This window comes from Silurus aristotelis, assembly GCF_946808225.1.
Source record: "Silurus aristotelis genome assembly, chromosome: 12".
Lineage (NCBI taxonomy): Eukaryota > Metazoa > Chordata > Actinopteri > Siluriformes > Siluridae > Silurus > Silurus aristotelis.
The window spans coordinates 22336402-22359319 of record NC_139585.1 but is presented as its reverse complement, the minus strand read 5'-3'; the positions used below and the strand labels follow the sequence as shown (position 1 = coordinate 22359319).

General features: G+C 37.6%; 2 protein-coding genes across 2 annotated transcripts in view; one reads left to right on the top strand and one right to left on the bottom strand.

The window, feature by feature from the left end:
* The first annotated feature begins 3539 nt into the window (after positions 1 to 3539).
* On the top strand, positions 3540 to 19304 carry fam13c (family with sequence similarity 13 member C). Its single transcript, XM_083556985.1, has 10 exons — positions 3540 to 5005; positions 7195 to 7387; positions 7933 to 8074; positions 10971 to 11052; positions 14810 to 15015; positions 15638 to 15721; positions 15826 to 15921; positions 16230 to 16414; positions 18633 to 18734; positions 19178 to 19304. Exons 1-10 carry the CDS (start codon positions 4837 to 4839, stop codon positions 19290 to 19292), a joined length of 1374 nt encoding a protein of 457 aa, XP_083413111.1. The 5' UTR covers positions 3540 to 4836; the 3' UTR covers positions 19293 to 19304.
* Positions 18765 to 22918, bottom strand: part of phyhiplb (phytanoyl-CoA 2-hydroxylase interacting protein-like b) — a 34407-nt gene continuing 30253 nt past the window's right edge. The window contains exon 5 of the mRNA XM_083556994.1: positions 18765 to 21611. Within this exon, the coding sequence (XP_083413120.1) occupies positions 21074 to 21611 (538 nt within the window). The 3' untranslated portion in view covers positions 18765 to 21073. The remainder of the gene's footprint in view (positions 21612 to 22918) is intronic.

Here is a 22918-nt window from a genome sequence, read left to right as displayed (position 1 = left end):
TGTCTCTAGGTTACGTATGTAACCCTAGTTCCCTGAGGGAATGAGGCCAACAGGCCATACTCCCTGCATTCCAGTGGCGCTTATCTACTCATTTTTCAGAAGCTAATGTCGCTCCATTGCTCACGCATTTTGTAGCTTCCTGGTTTGCGATGTCGCCTGCCGTTGGCCAGATTTCACACATGATTCAGAGCGTGGGCAATGCGAGGTGTTCCTAAAGCGTTGTGACACACCATCTCGTACCCTGGTACGGTAAGGTTTTAATAGTTTAAAAGTAGGCTTGTCAGGAAGTCTTTACAGCACATGTTAGGGGTTCATGGGTTCAAGCCCCAGCAACATCAAGTTAAAGTTTTTATTTCTCTTTTAAAATCTAATAGTTTGTCTACTTTTTGACATTAAACTGTACATCAATTTGTTAATTAAAGAGACCTGTTTAAAAGAATGCTTTATTTCCTTGTCTTTTTTGAAAGACTTGTTTAGCCTATGTTTAATATGAGTTAAATAGTCAAGTCCTTTTCAAATCACATACTCTACATTTTACTCAAGCCATATGGAATTGGTGACTTATAACTTGTAATAGCGTAAGTTTTGCAGTAAGGTTTAAATAGTTTTACACAAGTAGGATTGTCAAGAAGTCTTTACAGCACAGGTTGTGGTGATGTTGGTTCCAATTAGCCACAGTACAGACAGAATTACATCGTGTTGAAGTATAGAAAAGAAGCCATGTTGGTTTATTAGGTCCATTGACTGCTTGCACAAGTGGGAAGTGGTAGCTCAGTGTTTAAGGTGTTGGCTTACCGATCAGCTGGTCCCCACAAGGTTGGGGTTTCAAGCTCTGGCATCACCAAGGTAAAGTTTTTATTTCTCTTTTGAAATCTATTAGTTTGTCTACTTTTTGACATTAAACTGTACATCTATTTGTTAATTAAAGAGACCTGTTTAAAAAGACTGCTTTATTTCTTTGTCTATTTTAAAAGACTTGTTTGGCCTACGTTTATTATGAGTTAAATACTCAAGTACTGTTCAAATCAAATACTCTACATTTTAATCGTCATACTGGAATTGGTGAATTATAACTTGTAATGAAGTAAATTGTTTAGTAAGGTTTAGAAAGTTTTACACAAGTAGTATTGTCAAGCAGTCTTTACAGCACAGGTTGTGGTGAAGTTGGTTCCAATTAGCTGCAGTCCAGACAGAATTACATTGTGTTGAATTATGGAAAAGAAGCCATGTTGATTCATTAGGCCTATTGAATGCTTACACAAGTTGGAAGTGGTAGCTCAGTGGTTAAGTTGTTCGTTTGCCGATCAGCAGGTCCCCACAAGTTTGCGGGCCTCTTATTGCTACCTGTCCCAACTTTTTTGGAATGTGTAGCTCTCATGAAATCCAAAATGAGCCAATATTTGGCATGACATTTCAAAATGTCTCACTTTCAACATTTGATATGTTATCTATATTCTATTATAAATAAAATATAAGTTGATGAGATTTGTAAATTATTGCATTCCTTTTTTATTCACAATTTGTACAGTGTCCCAATTTTTTTGGAATCGGGTTTGTACAATAAAGGTATAAATCTATATAAGATTAAGCTTTTGAATATGTAGTTATTACAATTATGGTAACTACTAGATCTAGAAGCTAGATTTTTGAGTCAAATAAATACTTACATATATTGGAATTTTCATTCAAACACACAAAAAAAGGCATTTCACTGCATCTATTTGTGAAAAAAACATTTTCTGGATGTAAGCATTTGTCACTCTAAAACCTATATATACTTTTCAGCTTTGATGAAGCCTTTCCAAATATGCAAGCTGCCCATTCCACAAGCACTAATGCACTCCAATACCATCCTAACAAACCAGGTGGTCCCTCTCCTCTTTAGTCCGGAGTACGTAGTGTCCATGGTTTTCAAAAAGAAATACAAAATTTTTATATATATGAACACAGCGAGAGGATGGTGGCATTTCTGGGTAATGTTCAAGCATTTGTAATTTCCATTAAAGAATCAAAACTGTTTTAAATTAAATATATTTAACTGTTTTGTTTATATTGAGAAACTCTAGGCAATGTGCCACATTTTTATGTATTGTTTAAATAATGGATTTCGGGGTGGAATTGATACTTTCCCCCAACTTTTACATTTATGGATGTAGTTTACTAGGCACCTTGATCATCCTGATGGTGTGTCTAGGTTTGCTTTTTTACAAACTTCCAAGAGCAGGTACAATCCTAGTCACATCATGTGACATTTCAGTTGCATACTGTAAAGCGGCATCATTTAACTTATTAAATGACTTCTGAGGCTAAACTGGTTTTAGATAAAAAATCTGAGACTGGACTTTTACTAACTATAAATTTTTTTCGACAACTCTTACATTTTAATCCATGCATTTAGTAAACATCTTTCTCATAGCCTTCACTCTACTGCAAAAATGCCAGACTTCTTATATAGCCATGATAATCCCTATGGGTTTGTCCTACAAATAGCAACAACCGCCCTCATGTCAGTGAAACCACATAAAAATACTACATAACACGAATCCGGTAAGAATCTGACTTTTACTTATTATGTAACACGAGTCTAGCAGGACATGTTGCTTTGTTGTGTGTGAGAAAAAGATGAATTAGATTTATTTAACACAAATGAAAATGCTATTCTCAAGACATTTATTTATTAGTTGTTTTCTGGTAAAAACAGATTTGCAGTCCCCTTTTGGTTGGAGTGGTTTGTCATCTCCAAAATATAAAGCATTACATTTTCTCTTGAACTACGAGACCCAAACCTGTTTCAACATGACAATGCCCATGTGCACAAACTGTTGGCACCCCAGACATCCTCAACCTACATCAGTACTTGACTTGGCTGTGGCTGAAAGAGTCCAAACCTCTAAAAGCTGGCCTAAACACTATCAGAAGCACTGACCTACATTTACAACCTAAATTCTAATATTTGTTCCATGAAATGTATAAATTTATTCTCAACAGTTTATCCTCTTCATTTCATAGCGTTTCTCTTGGCTGCACTGCTTCCAGTACGTGTATGTGGATTTTAGATTTTTTTTGTCTAATCAAATTTCAGCCTCTATGTGCTGCCATGTCATTCTAATCTGTCCAGGGCCTTCAAAGCCAATACTGCTGGCTCTTTTACCATCTCCTTAAGAATTAGCTCTGTTTCTTTAACCAATCAGACTTTAAATTCGCCTCGCAGGGCCAGCTAGCAGGCCTAGAATAGCATCAGCATTTTTCCGTCCTCTGTTTGAATGGTCAGAGGAAAACTGTTACAGACAAGTTCGACTGGCAAAACACGTCTGTAGCGCTTTGCACACAAATACATCGGAGTTAGACTTTTTTATGCCTACGGAGGAAGAGAAATGTATTTGTTTCGGACATATTTAAAAATCCAGGTGGTCATAATTGATTGGTGTTTATGGATCCGTAACTATTGCAACCAAATATTTCAATTTTAAGCAAACATCCAATCAACACAAGAACGGTCACAGAAACACAATGATTGCAACCCTACCAAGAACATAAATTCAAAAGAACGGAATTCAGGAGAATGTCCACTTGCGCAAAGTACCAAGATCTACAAGTGTGTTCAGCCTTGTTAGATGTTCCAGTAAATGGCTTAGGGCTGTCATTTGTACAAAGGCCAATATCAGTAAATATTAATTGCATGCATGTGGGCCATTTTAAAAGCAGAATAAATTTGTTTGCACAAAAAATGCGTTGTATTCAAACTTAGAATATCATTGCTATAACTGCATTTGTGTTTGGTGTATAGATTTATTTATGTTCATTTTTAGGTAGGGCTGCAGCTGACTGCACTTCCCTGCACAAAAACACTACTTGCTGACGTGATGTGTGTCACTGGTGCAGAGGCATCACTTGTGCGAACAACCACGCAATTTTTCCCTAAGGAGTGGAAATAGAGAGAAAGAGAAATAGAGAGAGAGAGAGAGAGAGAGAGAGAAAGAGAGAGAGAGGGGAGGATAAGGAGCATAAGGAGGGAAGGGTCTCTGGATGACTCATCCTTGTCGAAGCTTGCACAGCTCAGTCTCCCCTTCAAATGGCTTGCAGTCAGGGAGGGGGATGCAGCAACATCAAAGAGAAACACATCACTTCTTGACGTTAGTCATTGCACGTCTGCATTTATAGGCTTCTCTCTCCTTGGTCTTCTGCTGGAAGCTGTATTTTCTCCTCCTCCTCTTCATCTTATTTATGAATGGATAATAGGAGGAGCTATACACTTGAATCACGAATTCGATCACGTGCTAGAACATTGTCCTTCGCTCAGATGCGGGAAAAACCTCCATGTCACGCCTGAGAAACCCCCGCCTCGCCTTTTTACCCCACGCATCCCACTCCTCACTCGCACTCCTCTCACTCTTACCAGTTCTTCTATCGCTCCAGCCGGTCTCATCCGGCCTGCCCATGAGGCTTGCTGACGCTAGCAGACCCCCACCCATCCACCCTTTCTTTTTCTTTTTTATCTCTCTCACTCTTTCCCACCACTGCATGAATAACCTAGGCAAGAGTAGGAGCTGGTGCTGCAGCATTCATCTGCTCGGAGCACATTCACACACCCCCTCTTGAACACACATGTGAGCAGCAGCAAAGGCAGGGCTGAGAGCTGTGTGTGTGTGTGTGTGTGTGTGTGTGTGTGTGTGTGTGTGTGTGTGTGTGTGTGTGTGTGTGTGTGTGTGAGAGAGAGAGAGAGAGAGAGAGAGAGAGGAAGCAAGACAGCGACGGCATCCCAGCTCTCCATCTCTTTACCGGATTGCTCCGTCTTCTCTTCCTCCATCCCAGCCTTTCTGCCTAGACCTCGTTGGCATGTTTTGCTTCTGCCTGCAGGGCTCTCTGTTGAAGCTCCAGGCTCTGGAAGAGGATGCCAGCTCGCCACCGGATTCTTCTCCCGATGAAAGCCCGACCGGCATGGGTGGCAGGGACGAGACGCAACCCCCATCACGCAGCAGTCTACGAGATGAGAGCAGCCTTCAAGGTAATACACCTTCCCCATGCTGATCTGGCACACCATCTCATTCATGCAGCTGTGCATCTTTTCTCATAAAGGTGCAGGTGGAAGAAGTGACGTAGTCTATTTCTATATGTCACGCTTTCTGGGGGGCCACTGGATCTGTGTGAAATGACATGATGCCATGATTGTGGATAAACGCATAGGAGATCCAGACTTGAGAAGCATGAAGGATCGAGAATGGGATTTGTGTGGATGTGGCTGCCACCTGCTTCTGTGTTTGGCTCGTGGTGCCATTTCACGCAGGTTGTCTATTAATAATGCGACGAGTTGGAGGTATATGCAGCGTGGCCGCACCCCCTCACAGCATGGCTTTCTTTTTCTCTTTTTCACGAACACACACCTCGAAGCTGGCACATACATCTTAGCATTCTGCTTTGCATTGCTTTCAGATGTATTTATAAAAATTCCATTCTTTACTTCCTTCTTTAAGCATCCATTGTTGATTTTTTTTTTTTTTATTAATTCTTGCCCTGTCTCATCTATTTATAGATCAGAAAACAGGGTCAAGGATTGCCCAGAGGTTTTTGCTTGTATTTCTTTTTGCTATCAGCTGGGAACCACTGATGACTCACAGGTCATCACTTCATTCGTACATGTGTGTTAGTGACTACATAAGCAAGCATGAATGGAACCTGCTGTTTAACATTTCATCTACTCCTCTTATGTCATTGTCAGTGTGGATTATTTGTAAAAAATCCTGTCCAAGTGCTTTTCTTTTGAATAACTGAATTTTTAGGTTGGTAAAGGAATGCACTGTGTTTAAATTAAAAAATCATATTAAAGATCGATGACTAAAATGAAAAATCAAGCGAAGTTTCTGTAATCATGCTTGTAAACACCTCTTATCAACCTGTCATCTGCTGAGAGAACAAATTTCTATTTTTTTTAAAAGCATTACCAGTATGAGAAGAAATAAAAGGTGCACACAGAACTGAGAAAAAGCCTTTCTCTGTTAACCAGCCTGAAATGAGTCCAAATCATACCCACCCACTAAAGGCCATTTTTTCTGGCCCAGTGTGGATAAAAATAACCAAGATATGGGAGGTAATCCGGCAAACTGGCAACACTAGGTAATTACAACAATTGTTGTACCAGCACAATTGTTGCTGGTACAAACATAAATGACTAGGACAAACATGATTATCTTTCCTTTATATTTTGAAGCTATGACTTGTCTTGAGAACGATAAATCTGTTTTTATTTTCTGTTTTTGTAACTTATGTTGTCATGTACTGAGGTGTGTGAACATTCTAGATTTAGCTTCACTCCAGTGACTGGACTGCTGTGCTGGTTGAATGGGGTTAGTTGAGGTTAATGTCTGCTTTTGTATTCAAAGCATATATGGGCCTGGTGTTGAGGTTAAACCTTTTCATGTCATAAGGGGGGGGGGGGTCCCAGAGAATAACGTGAAGTAATTATGTATTTTGGGAGCTGTGATGACACTCACCAGATTTTTACACACTCACTCACTAGTGATATGTGGTGCTGTATACATTATACACTATATGGACAGAAGTATACTGACTTTTCCAGCCATATGTGGTTCTTTTCCCCAAACCTTTATTAAAAAATTGGAGCCACAAGATTGTTTGTAATGTTATTTGTTGTGGTTGCATTAAATTTTTCCCTTTGCTTTAAGTAAAAATAAAAACAAGAAAATAAAAATAAATATACAGGGTATTAATGAAGTGAAGTACTAATGTAGGGTAAGGAGGGCTGGGGTGAAGTCAGCAAATCAGCACCAATTAATCCCAAAGGTGCTTAGTAAGGTTGAGGTCAGAGCTCTATAGCAGGCCAATCTACCATTCGAAACCCATGTAAAGCATATCTTCATGTAGCTAGCTTTGTGTCATGATGGAATAGGTTTGGGTCTTCTAGTTATAATGTAGGGGAAAAATATAATGCTACCCCATCCAAAGACATTCTATACAATTGTGTGCCTCCAACTTTGCAGTAACAGTCTGGGGAAGAAGCACATGTTACTGTAAACATTTTTCTTGTTTTCATTTTGTCCTAAAGGTGTAAATAATTTTGCAAGTGTGAGTAAAAAGACTGTATTGTTTTAACTTTTCACATATAAAACATATTTGTGTGTGTGTGTGTGTGTGTGTGTGTGTGTGTGTGTGTGTGTGTGTGTGTGTGTGTGTGTGTAGACCGTAGACAGTCTGAAGGCGACTACAGCAGTGAACTCCAGCAGAACCCTGGCCCCAGTCGGCTCATCTCTTACATTACAGATGGGAACAGTCCTTTACCCTCACCACGCTGTGCCAGCCTCAGCCTCAGTCAACGCTTCAACACTGATCCTGAGAGTGCACCCTCACCTCCGTGTACACAGCATCTCATCCTGTATGATTACACACAAACCCACACACACACACACTCAATCCCTGAAAGTGCACCATCACCTATATGCCTTTTCGTGTTTGTATGTATGATCTCTCTCTCTCTCTCTCTCTCTCTCTCTCTCTCTCTCTCTCTCTCTCTCTCTCTCTATATATATATATATATATATATATATATATATATATATATATATATATATATATATATATATACATACATATATATATATATATATATATATATATATATCTTACTCTCTCTCTCTCATACACACACACACACACACACACACACACACACACATCTTGAGATTTCATTATTTCCACATAGTATTACATTCTCACACACACACACACACACACACACACACACACACACACACACACAAATACCTTGAGATTACAAAATTTTTCCAAATAGTTTCAAGTTCTCTTGCACACACATACTGTATCACACAGTCTTTGCTTTTATTTTTTGCAATGTAGAAAAACACCACCTTTTAATTTAGATGAAGTATTAAACTGCAGCTGTCTCATTCTGTCTCTCAGGCCTCGTGGGATGGTCCGACCCGAGACATCTGATGATGCTAAAGATGCACCATCTATTCCATTACTCACTAAACACATCCAGACGCTCAAAAGGAGAATACGCAAGTTTGAAGAACGCTTCGAACAGGAGATGCACTACACGGTATGAGCTTTTTTCAGATTGTAGCAACGGTTAGCTATTGCCAAACATTACAAGGGTCAACAATGGACAACCAGCATATAAACACACACACACACACACACACACACACACACACACACACACACACACACACAGACACACACATTCACTTACAGACTCTTGTATAACACCCCAGTACACAGTCTTCCTCAATGATTTTACATACACATCTCTCTCTCTCTTTCTCTCTCTCTCTTTCTCTCTCTCTCCCTCACTCACTCACTCACACACACACACACACACACACACACACCCACACACACCACACAGAGTATATCATCAGCCTCAATGCAGTGTTTTTTTTAAAAACACTGAACTTTGTGCTAATAGTGTCAGTTGCTTAGCTAGACCTTACCAGCACTGAAGGATAGGAAGTGTGATGTACTAGAGGTTTGATAGGTAATAATGTCATACTCTGGACTCATACACACATTACAAAGTGTTGGAAATGTTAAGAAACTTCCCTGTCTATTTATCAGCCATTCACCACGTGTAAATCCTCATGTAATTGCCCCCTCTGGTGGTAAATAAAGTTACTACAGTTTAAAGAACTTCAATGAATAGACTCAATGCAGGAATGTTGCACACATACACTACATATACAGAAGTATTAGGACACTTTGCTTTTCCAACCATATGTGGTTCTTTCCCAGACTATTACTGCAAAGTTGGAGGCACACAATTATATAGAATGTCCCTGGATGAGGTAGCATTATATTTTCCCTTCACTTGAATTAGCAGAATGTAGATATGGTGTACATGGGCTGGAGTGGAAGATCTTGAGTGACCTGCTATAGAGCTCTGAGCTCATCCCTATTGAACACGTTTGGGATGAAATGGAATGCTGACTGCACCCCAGGCCTCCTCACCTCACCTACATCAGTACCTGACTTTACTTAATGCCTTTGTGCTAATGCCTTCATGGCTGAATGAACACAAATCTCCACAAGCACACTCCAACATCTAGTGTAATATCTTCCCAGAAGAGTGGAGCTCACTATAACAGTAAATAGTGAATAAATGTGGAATTGAATGTTCAAAAAGCACATACAAATCTTATGTTCAGGTGTCCACAAACCTTTCCCAATAGTGTGTACTTCCTGTAGAATTTCAGCCAGTGCCTTAACTTCCGTATTCCGCATTTTTTGGATCTAACAGAAGAATTTACATAAGACAGAGAACAGGAGAGGAAATGTCAGACTGCCTCACACCCACAGTCAAACATGGAGGTGGAAGTTTGGAACCAAAGAAGATTGGAGACTTATCCTGGGTGAAAGGAACACTGAACCAAAATGGCTACCATTCCGTACATCAAAACCATTCTATCTGGACTGTGGCTAATTGGAAACAACTTCACCATACAACAATACAATAACCCAAAGAATTTATCCAAGTAAGCGTTGTTTGAAAGCAAACAGTTGGCTGGCGTGTTATCTATAATGTAATGGCCTGCCCAGTTAGCCCACCTATATCCTATTGAACTGCTCTGGGATGGACTGGATCACAGACTCAGAAAGAAATCTCTAACTAGTGAAAAAAACCTTTGGCAAGTATTACAAGAGACATGGCAAAGTATTTCAGCTGAATGTTTGGAGAAATAAACTGTCGTATTCCAAGTGTGTAAAGCTGTTAATCATGCTAAGGGTTTTTTTTGCAAAGAAAATAAATTTTTTGACGGCTGGACATTTATATATATTTTCTAATTATCGTATCTTTCGGACTATAAGCCGCTACTTTTTTCCCACGTTTTGAACCCCGCGGCTTAAACAACGAAGCGGCTAATTTATGCATTTTTCCTGGGTTTTTCCCGGTTTCACAAAATTTCCAAGACAAAAACTGAGCGACATAACATTAGACCAATTAAATTTCCAAATGGAAACAAAAAAACGCACCTTATCTGTGTTCTGAGCTGCACGGCATCGGGAGAAAATTTTATATTTTTTTTAAACGCACAACGATGCCAAAAGATAAACTCCCGAGAGAAATTGTTGTGTAAGGAAGGAGGAAGACAGTGAACAATGACTTTCTTGGTCAGCTACTGTTTAGATACAAGCCGTTGTAGCGTTTTGAGTCTGGGTGAAGGGAGAGCTCGCTAACTCCAGTTGCAACAGAAATCATATAAGCACAGACAGGTTTCCAAAACTTGTGCTTTTTTATTTTTCTTGGCAACAGTGTTACGGGTTAGTCAAAGAAACTTAGAAATGAGCATCAGAAAATAATGACATAATCCTCGTCTTGCACACACACAGTAATACTGGAAAAATTATTTCCAAAATACCGCTCCTAAAGGAAGCGCAACATATTTCACCCGTTACACCGTGTGTAACGTGTCTTTCGTTAAAGCCTGTGTAAAGTACATTAGTGTAGACACCTGCGGCTTATAGACAGGTGCGGCTTATTTATGTTTAAAATAAAAATATTTGTAAAATTCAGTGGGTGCGGCTTATATATGGGTGCGCTTTATAGTCCGGAAATTACGGTATACACATTTTCAAAGTAGATCTTCACCCTAACCCTATTGATAAATTATCTAATTCGATGCATATAAACAAAAGAAACATGCATGTGTCTCTCAAAAGCAATAAAAAGACTAGGTGTTTCCATACTTTTGACAAGCACTATATTGTATATTTACACAGTTATCCTCAATAGTGTAAACCAGCTTCTAGCAATGCCCGGATGTAATCAAGCTGCCTTAGACACTAGGCAAAAGCAATCATGCATATCTGAGTTGTTTCGACTGTTTGTAGAATTTTGAAGAATAGAAACCTGACATAATTATTATTGCTATTATTATTACTATTATTATTGGTTTGTTTGTTCATTCATTTATTTATTTATTTACTTTTAACTCTAGCCCTCTCATAATGACAAGTCTGCTAATCCAGAGATATTCAGGCTTATGAGCGAACTGTCCAAGTCTCGCAAGCAGCTCAAAGGTGGGTAATCTTTTACAGTTTTTATACGGAAGCTCTGCTGATCATGGTCATTTGGTTAAAACGATATTTTCTATAAATTGACAGTTGATATTTAAAGCTCAGGTCAATACAACCCATATTAATATGTACAAACCCGATTAAAAAAAGCTATAAAATATATATATATATATATATATATATATATATATATATATATATATATATATATATATATATATATATATATATAATTATATATGCAATAATTTACAAACTTCATAAACTTATGTTATTCACAATAGAATATAGATAACATATCAAATATTGAAAGTGAGACATTTTGAAATGTCATGCCAGATATTGGCTCATTTTGGATTTCATGAGAGCTACACATTCCAAAAAAGTTGGGACAGATAGCAATAAGAGGCTGGAAATGTTAAATGTACATATAAGGAACAGCTGTGCATAATATCATCCAAAGATTCAGAGAATCTGGAACAATCTCTGTGTATAAGGGTCAAGGCCAAAAAACCATACTGGATGCCGGTGATCTTCGGGCCCTTAGACGGCACTGCATCATATACAGGAATGCTACTGTAATAGAAATCACAACATGGGCTCAGGAATACTTCCATAAAACATTGTCGGTGAACACAATCCACCGTGCCATTCGCCGTTTCCGGCTAAAACTCTATAGGTTAAAAAAGAAGCCATATCTAAACATGATCCAGAAGCGCAGGCGTTTTCTCTGGGCCAAGGCTCATTTAAAATGGACTGTGGCAAAGTGGAAAACTGTTCTGTGGTCAGACGGATCAAAATTTTAAGTTCTTTTTGGAAAACTGGGACGCCATGTTATCCGGACTAAAGAGGACAAGGACAACACAAGTTGTTATCAGCGCTCAGTTCAGAAGCCTGCATCTCTGATGGTATGGGGTTGCATGAGTGCGTGTGGCATGGGCAGCTTATACATCTGGAAAGGCACCATCGATGCTGAAAGGTATATCCAAGCTCTAGAACAACATGTGCTCCCATCCAGACGTCGTCTCTTTCAGGGAAGACCTTGCATTTTTCAACATGACAATGCCAGACCACATACTGCATCAATTACAACATCATTGCTGCGTAGAAGAAGGATCCGGGTACTGAAATGGCTGCAGTCCAGATCTTTCACCCATAGAAAACATTTGGTGCATCATAAAGAGGAAGATGCGACAAAGAAGACCTAAGACAGTTGAGTAACAAGAAGCCTGTATTAGACAAGAATGGGACAACATTCCTATTCCTAAGCTTGAGCAACTTGTCTCCTCAGTCCCCAGACGTTTGCAGACTGTTATAAAAAAAAGAGGGGATGCCACACAGTGGTAAACATGGCCTTGTCCCAACTTTTTTGAGATGTGTTGATGCAATGAAATTTAAAATCAACTTATTTTCCCTTAAAATGATAAATTTTTTTAGTTTAAACATTTTATATGTTGTATTCTGAATAAAATATTGAAATTAGAAACTTCCACATCATTGCATTCTGTTTTTATTCCCAACTTTTTTGGAATCGGGTTTGTATTTTCTTTTATATTTTATTTATTACAATAAAATCAGAAATCATATATAGACTACAAGGATGATGATCAAGTTAAAAATCATGGTCATATAAGGAGAGAAGTGGAAAGTGCAGGGTAAAAGTATTTATTTTAAACAGGCAAATAAAATATAAAACAGTAGGTTAATCAAAAATCAATCCAGTCTAAGGCAGACAACTGTAAACAAGATAAAAACACCACAATAAGATAAAAAGAGGACCATAATGGCTCAGTAAAACACAGATAACAGAATAAATTACTTTGCCAAGGTAGACACGCACACACAGGAATATAAATATACATGCTAACAAACCCAGTAGTGGATACACCTGTGAATGAATGAAGAGACATGAAGATATGAACTAATGACAAGACAGGAGTAGGGACATAAATGAAATAAACACAATAATAAAAAAACAAGTACATGTGACATGATGGAAGTTCGTAGTGATGACAATCACACAAAAAGCTAATCAAGACTACAAACTTAAATGAGTGAATGAGGAAACAAGCAAAGAAACCAGTCTTTCTTTTGGGTTCCTCTGATTCAAAAGTCTCATCTTTGGAATGAAACGTAAAAACAAGTTAGAAATGTGAAAAGGGAAAAAAGGATAAATGGGTGAATCACAAAATGCAAAAGCATGCAAAATGCAAAAATCATGCACAAAAAGACCCTCAACTTGCAGGCTGTGGAATCTGCCAAAAAGGGCAATTCTAACTTGGTAGGGTGTAAAAAAACATAAAATATAAAATAACTTAAAATCAATAAACAGTTGTTCTTTGTTTTAATAGTTTGCTGTAGGGTTTGGGCTTACTTTTTTTTTTTTTTTTTTTTTTTTTTCAAAAAAATTGTCCAGGGGTGCTGAAACCTTTGTATACCACTGTAAGTACATTGTTCATGGGACCCTTGATATTTTTGTGTTAAATATTACACAGCGAGACTACTTAAATGTCATTAAAAATTGCATTTTTTTTGTTCTAAATTAATAAAGTAGTCAGATAGAGGCTTTGTGGTGTCCTTTAACATGGGCGTAAATCCCGGGGGGGGGACGGAGGGGACATGTCCCCCCCCCCCAAAATATATATATATATTTAAAAAATCGCACTCTCTATTATATGTATTTTCTATTATATGAAAAATATATGTATGTATACCTAAAATAATTGTGTAAGTAGAAAAACCCCCGCAAAAAATGCATTTAGAAACAGTTTCCCCCTCCCCTTCCTCACAGTGGTTTGACCCACTGAATGCGTTCCGAGTTCATCTCACCTTCTCTACACACACACACACACACGAGTCAGGTGTGTGTCTTTAGCTTAATTAATGTTCAACTTCATTAACTAGGGTATTTTATTCACTTTAAATAAAGCGATTCTCTTTAATATAGTTGATGCAGACTCATTCATAAATTAGTTGCGGCAAAAATGCTGATTAGCGATGTAATTTTCCATGAATCTGTTCTATTAGCGATTAAAATATGACTTATCTAGTGAACGTTAGCTTGTTTACGATAGCTTGTAGCATAGTGCACTGACACTAACACACCAAAGCTGCTTCCCATGCAGTGTTTTATTTGGGATGACTTGGTATAATGTTAATTTAACATTAACACACAATTAGCATATTGTTTATCTGTGCATTTACTAAATGAGCACTGTGCTACATCCGAACTGACCCCACTGTATTTTTATAATCAATTTCTATTCTGTTTTTAAGTGTTTTCATCAATTTGTAAATAAAATGTTAAACCTTTATTTTATTCCTTGTTTTCATTGTTGTGATTATTTTTTATGATAGTTTTACTTTATTCATGTAAAGCAGTTTGAATTACCATTGTGTATGACGCAGTCTCCATGCTACAATAATAATAATAGAAACAAAGTTTTTCACTGTGGGGACACTGTGTCTTTATACTGTAAGTACAATTTAACTATTATTTGTGTCCCCCTTCAAAAATTGCTAATGAGAAATTTTATATTTATTGTCCCCCCCCTACTGTTAAATGAAATTTACGCCCATGTACTTTAATGTTGATGTTAAAAGTGAACAATATTACATCAGCATTAGAGTGATTTAATATTAATAATTCTAACAACCGTTTTAAGATAATCATTTCTTATTGTAATAAATAACATCTTTTAATCACTATCTATCTATCTATCTATCTGTCTGTCTGTCTGTCTGTCTGTCTGTCCTTCAGAGCTGAAGTTGAGGCAGTCAGTAGAGGAATCACGAGGCCAGGAGAACGACCAGCCAACAGGAACCTGTAGATACTCAAGTGGCCAGCAAGAGGCGCTCGAGCAGCATCAGCAGCAGCATAAGCCCTCTCTGGAGGAGACCATGGACATACTTCTGAAGCGACTGAGGGACAAACGCCAGGCCCTTGGCCTCCCAGACAACATGAAGGTAAGACCATCTGTGGATACATTCTGTTTACACTGAGATGAGATGCAGATCAGAAGAGCTTAAGACATTTAACCTTCCACTAACATAGTCTCCTGATGTTTATATTAATGTCACAACATAGTGACAATCTTAATATTATAATATTAATATAATATAGCATTATAATATAATTTAGATATTATCTTCATATAAGCAGTACTCATATAAATTAATGTTTTTGGGCATCCATCTATCCATCTATCCATCCATCCATCCATCTATCTATCTATCTATCTATCTATCTATCTATCTATCTATCTATCTATCTATCTATCTATCTGTCTGTCTGTCTGTCTGTCTGTCTGTCTGTCTGTCTGTCTGTCTGTCTGTCTGTCTGTCTGTCTGTCTGTCTGTCTGTCTGTCTGATCATCTGCAACATTATACTTAAAACATTTTTTAGAGATTATTAAATTTAATATACTAAATGTTTATACAAATGAAAATTTAGTTTTTAACACACTCTGTGATATATGCAATAATAATATTTAATATTTGAAAGATTTAATAGTGTTCTGGGGAAAAAACATTCCCAAAACTATTCTGAGTGACTCTGATGTTTAACCCTAGTTGCTTGTTTTCTCAGGAGATGACCCAGAGGCAAATGGCACTGGAGAAACTCACGCTGCAGAAATGCCTGCTGTATTTTGAGAGTTTACATGGACGCCCTGTAAGACCATTTATTACCACCGAATAATCATTTGCATTGTAAGAGAAAGCTAAAGGTACATATTGCTAAGCTTGGAGCTTAGGTCTTGTTGTTGTGTTTTTTAGGACACTAAGCAGGAAAGAAACCTGGTGAAGCCTCTCTATGACAGATACCAGATGGTCAAGCACCTGCTGTGTGCCATTCCGACTATAACCACCATCGTACGTGCAGCTTAACTGTTACATAAATGATGCATATAATATAACAAAAACTACATTGCAGTAGTTTTGCTGCAGAAAATTTAAATCAAATTGATATTTTCAGGATTTAACATTCAAATAAAGACCAGAAAAAAAGTTAAATGATCTTTGTTTTTTTTTTATTCTTAATTTAAAACTTGCCTTGCTTTGGTTTTTCCTTAATCTATAAAATGGATTCAGACCTGCATAAATTTGCATCAATCATTAATCAATCATAAAATAGCAGCGTAAACATGAGCAAACTCACTTCTTTTATTCTTGGGCTTAAGGAGGAAGAGGAAGGGTCTGATGAAGAGTATGTACAGCAAAGCCAGCCCCCACGGCAAGCGACCCCAGAGTCAATGGAGGAAGACGAGGAAGGGGACAGTGACACGGCGTTTGTCTCCCCTCTGGACGAGGTGAAAGCGGTTCGACAGCCTGCACTCAACATGTCCAACCTCCATGCTGCTTCCAGGTGAAAAGCACACTTTAGCGTTATTTTCATAGGGTCCAAGGATTTGTTGACAATACGGCCTGTGGCAGGGGTGGGCTTAGCCCACCCATTCAAAGTTTATTTGATTATTTTAGCCTACAGTTAAACACAAAGATCCGCCCCAGCAGCACAGAATAGTTTTTCACTAATCGCCTCACACTACTTTTTAGTTCAACGCGCTTACAAACTTTAGCTTCATTCTGGCTTTGTTTTTTTTTTTTAAGTTTGTCTACTTTTCTCAGCTAATGATTGTTGTGCAGCAGCTGATAAATACAAGTTTAACCGACATTACATTTTTATTAAATTTTATTCAACTGCCGTTACGACGTGTGTTTTTTTTAAGCCTATGAGAAAGTTAAGTGCTGCACGTGTCTGTTGCTACTATTAGCACATCAGAGGACACAGCTAATTAAAATTTACCCTCCACAAGCACTGCTTCTCCTCAGTTCTCAAAAAGTGCTAAAGCACACCCATCTCCTGGCTGTTTCAGTCCCAGTTTAGGTGGTCAGCGATTTAAATAACGACACGCTATATAAAATCTAGGATGTAATGTAATCTTTTACTGCTGCTGTTATTTGCTGCTTTTAGATTTTGTTTGTTCGCAGGTTGTTCGCGAGCTGTTATACAATACAAACACTTTATACAATAGCACGTCATTAAATTATACCGTTTTCAAATGATGAGGATTATACAGTGTTTGCTTTCCGTGCTGATGGTTTGCCTTCCTCCATGTCTTGAGACACACACTTATTCCTGCTGCCAGTTGACCCTGTACTCTTCGCCCTTTCACAAACGGCTGTGTTATCACGCTAACCTGGAACTTAAGGAGCCCAACTAATCGGAATTTCATTATCGATTATTATTTTAATCCTAGCCAATATTAGCTAATTATCCAAAGCCGTGCTTTCGGTAATATATGCCGCTCATTTAATCCTTCCTGGTACCGCACATGACCATGGCTGGAGACGTGGGAATTTGTTTCTTCAGCATCATGTGAGAGTTCCTTCTCCTCACTGTCAAGAGTCCGAAATCACTATTGTCACACCATGTTGCATAAAAGAAAGAGGAATGTAGTGAGCTGGGCTCATGAGATATTCATAAAAAAAACTTCATACATGGATGAATATGTAAGATCTGCTGCCAAGGGAAACAGGAGACTAATACTGTAGATATATGGATGTATGGATTGGATAGACAGAACAATAGCTAGACAGGAAATATAACTGATAACAAATACATTTTTGGGTGGGTAAAAAGTAATAAAGTGAGGGAAAAAACTTCAAAAAGATTTTTTAATGGCAAAAAAGAAAAGTGGCATAGAATGTTCTGATGAATTAAGAAAAATAAAACAATTTTTTTTAAAAAAGGAAAGAAATTGTATAAAAGTGGAAAAAGGACAGTTTTTATATGTTTTGATTTTGTACTGAAGTTTGAAAATAGGCTTGATAAGTTGATTTAGGATGTAATTAAACTAATCTGATCCATTAAAAACAAGATTTTAAGTTTAATGTTAAAATACACTTAAGGATTAAAGTTTTTGAATTGTTTTCATTATCACTGTTCAGTTAGATTTTAAATTAGATTTTTTTCTGTTTGTAAATATTAGTTATTGGTAGAACTGGATTAGGTGTTAAAGCCACTACCACAATTGCGCACACATTACTTTTTACAGCACACCCTATTATAATTGGCTAAAACCGGCCCTAGTGGACACCTGACAATTAAGATTGGTATGTGCTTTTTTAACATCCTATTTCACATTTAGTCCCCATTTGCAGTTATAATAACCTTCACTCTTCTCAGAAGATGTTCCACTAGATTTTGGAGTGTGCTTGTAGAAATTTGTAGTCATTCAGCCACAAGAACATTAGTAAAGTCAGATACTGATGATGGGTGAGGAGGCCTTGGGTGCATTCAGTGTTCCACTTTATCCCAAAGGTGTTCAATAGGGTTGAGCTTTATAGCAGGGCATCTATCTATTTATTTGTCTAAATTTGATGTATTTATCTAACTGTGTCTGTGTTCTGTCTGTCTGCCAGTCTAAATCTAAATCTGAGTTTCTTCTTTTAATTTACATTAACATTTCCACCTAATTCCCTGAGGACTGTCAACACACACATTTTTAAAGATCATAAACAATGTCAGTTTACAGTCTGAAACCTAATAAGAGATTTTAAGTGCAACGCTTGATGGTTTGCAGATCTGAGCTGCTGCAGTGTCTGCGTGAGACTCGTGCCGAGAAAAAGAGAAGACGGAAAGCCATCAGGGAGTTCGAGGAGCAGTTCTTCAGACAGATGGGCAGGTACAGTAGCACTCGAGGGACACTTTGTGCTAGTGTTAACATATTTTAATAAATACATGTTACATTTGCCGTTTTTAAAACGTGAACAGCAGTAGAAAGGAAAAACAATACACACACTCACATACATCAACGAGGCATTTCAGTATAGTTAGCTTAATGCACATCAATACAATTGAGCAAAATAAACTTGGCAGAGAGGAAAAAGAAAACTCGATGCACCAAAAACCACAAATATATACAGAGTATTTCAAATGTTTTGCCGAAAATAAAATCTTTTTTCTTTTAGCTGATATCCACTGATGTACAAAACTATTTTATTAAGGCAACACAAGGGTTATTTTTTTCCTTACTGTGTAAATGGCCTCAATGTCTCGAGTAATGTTTTCTCCACTTTTTCCTCTTTTTTTTCTTTTCTCTAATTTTTTGCTCTAAAATCACTCAAGGACTGCACAAAAGGATGACCGGATTCCCATGACAGAAGAATACCAAGAGTACAAAAGCCTGAAAGCCAAACTGCGTTTGCTGGAGGTTCTGCTTAGCAAACAGGAAACCACATAGACTATTTACATAGACTATATCCTGGATTGCCTTTCAATACAGATCTAGATATTTGGACCAAACCATATGTTTTTACTAACATATTACATGCTCGTGCCATAATAACACTACAATGCACTTTAACACTGAGTCTACGTCGAGCTGCCCAAGCGTCCCAGGCACAGGGTTTAATCTAACTAAGAAATAAAAAAAATAAAAATACAAGCCTTACTTGGCTACTGCATGACGTATCATGTAAATACAACTCTCTGTTTTGTGCTCATTTTTCATTCCAAACTCAGCAGAGAGTGACAAATCATGTGTATCTTAAAGAGAAAACAAATTGATGAAATATAGCACTTTATCTTAATTTATTTCTGTTTCAAAGCGATATTTATCTTCTGTCTTTTTTGGTTACCAAAGCCTAAATCAATATGCAATTTTCTTGGTTTCTTGTTTTTTGTTATCCTTACATGATTTGAAACAAAATGACAGTGCTCTCAGACGATCGGACCACGATGCTCAGGGTTCATGATGGGGGGCTTTGTCATGAGCAAACACCGAAGTTTTATGCTAAAGAAAAATTTAAAAACACAGAGCACTTATATGTAGATTTAAAATCATATGCAAACTCACCAGCTCACAAATGCTTGTATTAGTGGCAACTGATATACAGTGCAGTGTGAACTATTGTGACCTATTGTGAATGTGTCCCTCTATTATACTAACCTTTTCCCACAAAAATGAGACCGTGACACATAAAGAAGCCTCTGGAAAAAGGACAATGACTATAAATACAGTGTGTATGTGTATATATATATATATATATATATATATATATAAACTATGCTCTACCACAATGGTCCTGTTTAATCGTTGGACACTCAAAAGAACACACTCAAAAGGAAAACAATCATTCCAGATCTTGTCTAAATTGTAAGGGTTTTTTTTTTCCTTTTTCAACTGCAACTTATTTCAATTGTGTTTTGTGTCTTGCATGCCAGCTGACTTCGATTTTTAGTCGAGATCTTCTACAATCAAGTGTGATTTATTGTGCCATGTTTGCTGTGTTCCAGACTGAATTTGACATACACAGGCCCAATGACTATTTTTGCTATTTAAATACTTTTTTTAAGTGCATGTTAATTTTGCATTGGTTTATGTGGTCGATTTGTGCAAAAATTTATTTCGAGAAAATTCCTTTCTCTAGAGTGCATCCATTTCCTGGCCTAAACTTCTCAGTATTGTGCGGTTCTGGTTCCATCTGTTTTTCTATACACGGGTTAAAAAATAAATATTTTTCTATTTCTACTACTTGGCATGATTATTATGTGTCAAACACAGTATATTAGTTTTTTCTATTTGAATAAATAACAGCAAACACTGCAGAACAGCTATTAAAAAAGTTCTGATGTCTTTTTTTCTGAATCTTCCTGCAGCGAAGTCTACAATGCTCCAAAATACTGTGTAATATGAATAGACACTTAGTATATTGCCCTGTTCAGTATATACAGTATCTACAGCTACATTATCAGCTTGAAAAGTATGCTACTTTTTATGTTGTAACCTTTGGCAAAATATGACACTGTAACTTTAAAACACGGTTTAAAGTTTCACAGCCAATAATAATTAAAGGAGGAAATGTCACTTTTTTTAAATAATAAGAGATGAATGTTTGGTAGAAAGCTGAGAGATGCATGCTGTTAAGGAGCCTTGAGACTCCTAATGGAAGTTATTAAAGAAGAGTTAAAGAAAAGACCTTAAGGAAAGAAAACAGGAGACTGGAACTCTTGAATAGGAATTTAGCGGCCAACGCTGATATTACAGGTCTTGCAGCTGGGGTCCTTCTTGGCATTGATGGTTGACAGGCTCATCAGCTGGTGCCCACTGATCTCCGCCACCGTGCCCAGGCTCAAATCCACCGGGTCTGTATAAATCACCTCGAGGATGATGTCCTGCGCATGGCGGAAAGAAAGGCGCCCGTCTTCATCCTGAACACATGTCAGAAACCGGTTGTTGGCGATATCCAGCAAGGGAAGCCTCTGCTTGCAGAATTCATCACCTGGTGAGCCACGCGGTGCCAGCACCAGGATCACGTAGTGGTATGCTGTGTACATGCAGTAGAAATCGGCGAAGAACAGGTTAGTGTTGTGGTTAAAGAGAGCCTTGGCTGGCACTTGGAATCGGTAGCGGCCATACGGCGAGTCCTGTGGTGGGGCACCCGTATTGAACTCTGTGTTACAGCTGAAGAAGATGCCTTCCAGCTTTCCACTAATGGGTGAGCCGTGGCTGCCGCTGTTGTCCTTTACTGATGGTAGCATCTTGTTTTCCAGTGCTTCCCTGTAATAAGGGTGCATTTATAAGTACATATAATATAGTATATAACATATCTAAAAATTGCAGTTCCTCAGATTGCATATTATTAACTTATTAGACTTTACACATTAAACTCGAGAAACAGCTGCACTCTTCAATAACCACCCACTGGACTTCTGTAAAATCTGTCAATTGCAAATCAAACTTGTAATTGTGCAAGGACTAAAACATAATAATGGAAAAGATATGTTTACACAGGCTCACATGCATTAATGTTAAGCTACAAGTGGGGCTAAAATGACTGATCTTACAGCAAAAAATTTACAGAGAATCAGGCTTAAATGTATGATTAAGGGATATAAAGAGATGCTGAGAACGAAAGGGAAAAGCATACTAGGTAAACAATTAAAATCTTTTCCTAAAAAATCTGTCAGAGCCAAATGCCACTAACAGGGCCCAGTGGGACTCTTCTGTGTAAGGTAAATGGAGCTAATTAGATTCCAAGGTGCTTCTTACAACTCATTTCATCTCTATTTTCCTCTTTTCACAGATTTAATATGGCTCTTTTGTTGGCTCCATTAACTTCAGTTGCAGATCCAACCGTCTGCCTTTGATCTCTTTACAGTCTTTGCAAGCATAAAAGAATAAGGATAAATCAACAAAATTAAAAGTAATTCACCTTCAAGCTACCCTCCATTTGATTCCACAAGCATCCATGATACTGTGGAAATGTGGGCTTTTAGAGAAATAAATAGTGATTTGTACTTACGGAATGTGTGGAGCATGTTTGATATTGTGTAACACACAAATTTCCCTTATCTGTGCTAATTTACATGATGTTTTATGAATATATGTCCAATACATTATCTGAAATTAACAGATAAAGTGTTCTAAGCGGATTAAATAGATACAATGTACACAGGAAGTGCCATCTTATCAGTTATGCAGCATTTAAATGAATTCATTCTGCTACTTTTATCTGCGGTCCCACCAGTAAGCTGATTCGATTAACAAATATACATACTAATGCCAAAGTACTGCCAATATGTTGGACACTGCCAATTCTTTTGATCTTTAGCTCCTCCTTTCAGTTTCCTTAGTCTATAGTCTCTTCTTATCATTCTGGTACAATTAACATTGGCTTAAATTTCGCCAAGAGTCCTATTCCAGAATTGGTCAGGCTTTTTTTGCTTTCTAGATGCCTAAGTTTTATATTTGTGTTTTTAGTTGCTAAAAATAAGCAAATATGCTATCTCTGTCATTTTATTTATATTTTGTTAAGGCAAATGTGGCCTTCCTTATTTTTAACAACACCTATTTGGACCATGCAG

What these genes read in the sequence shown, in the direction of transcription:
- fam13c (XM_083556985.1), top strand. Translation starts at nt 4,837, where the DNA reads ATGTTTTGCTTCTGCCTGCAGGGCTCTCTGTTGAAGCTCCAGGCTCTG. An exon ending in TGTACACAGCATCTCATCCT is followed by an intron (nt 7,388 to 7,932) that starts GTATGATTACAC and finishes TCTGTCTCTCAG; the next exon opens with GCCTCGTGGGATGGTCCGAC. An exon ending in TTCTTCAGACAGATGGGCAG is followed by an intron (nt 18,735 to 19,177) that starts GTACAGTAGCAC and finishes AAATCACTCAAG; the next exon opens with GACTGCACAAAAGGATGACC.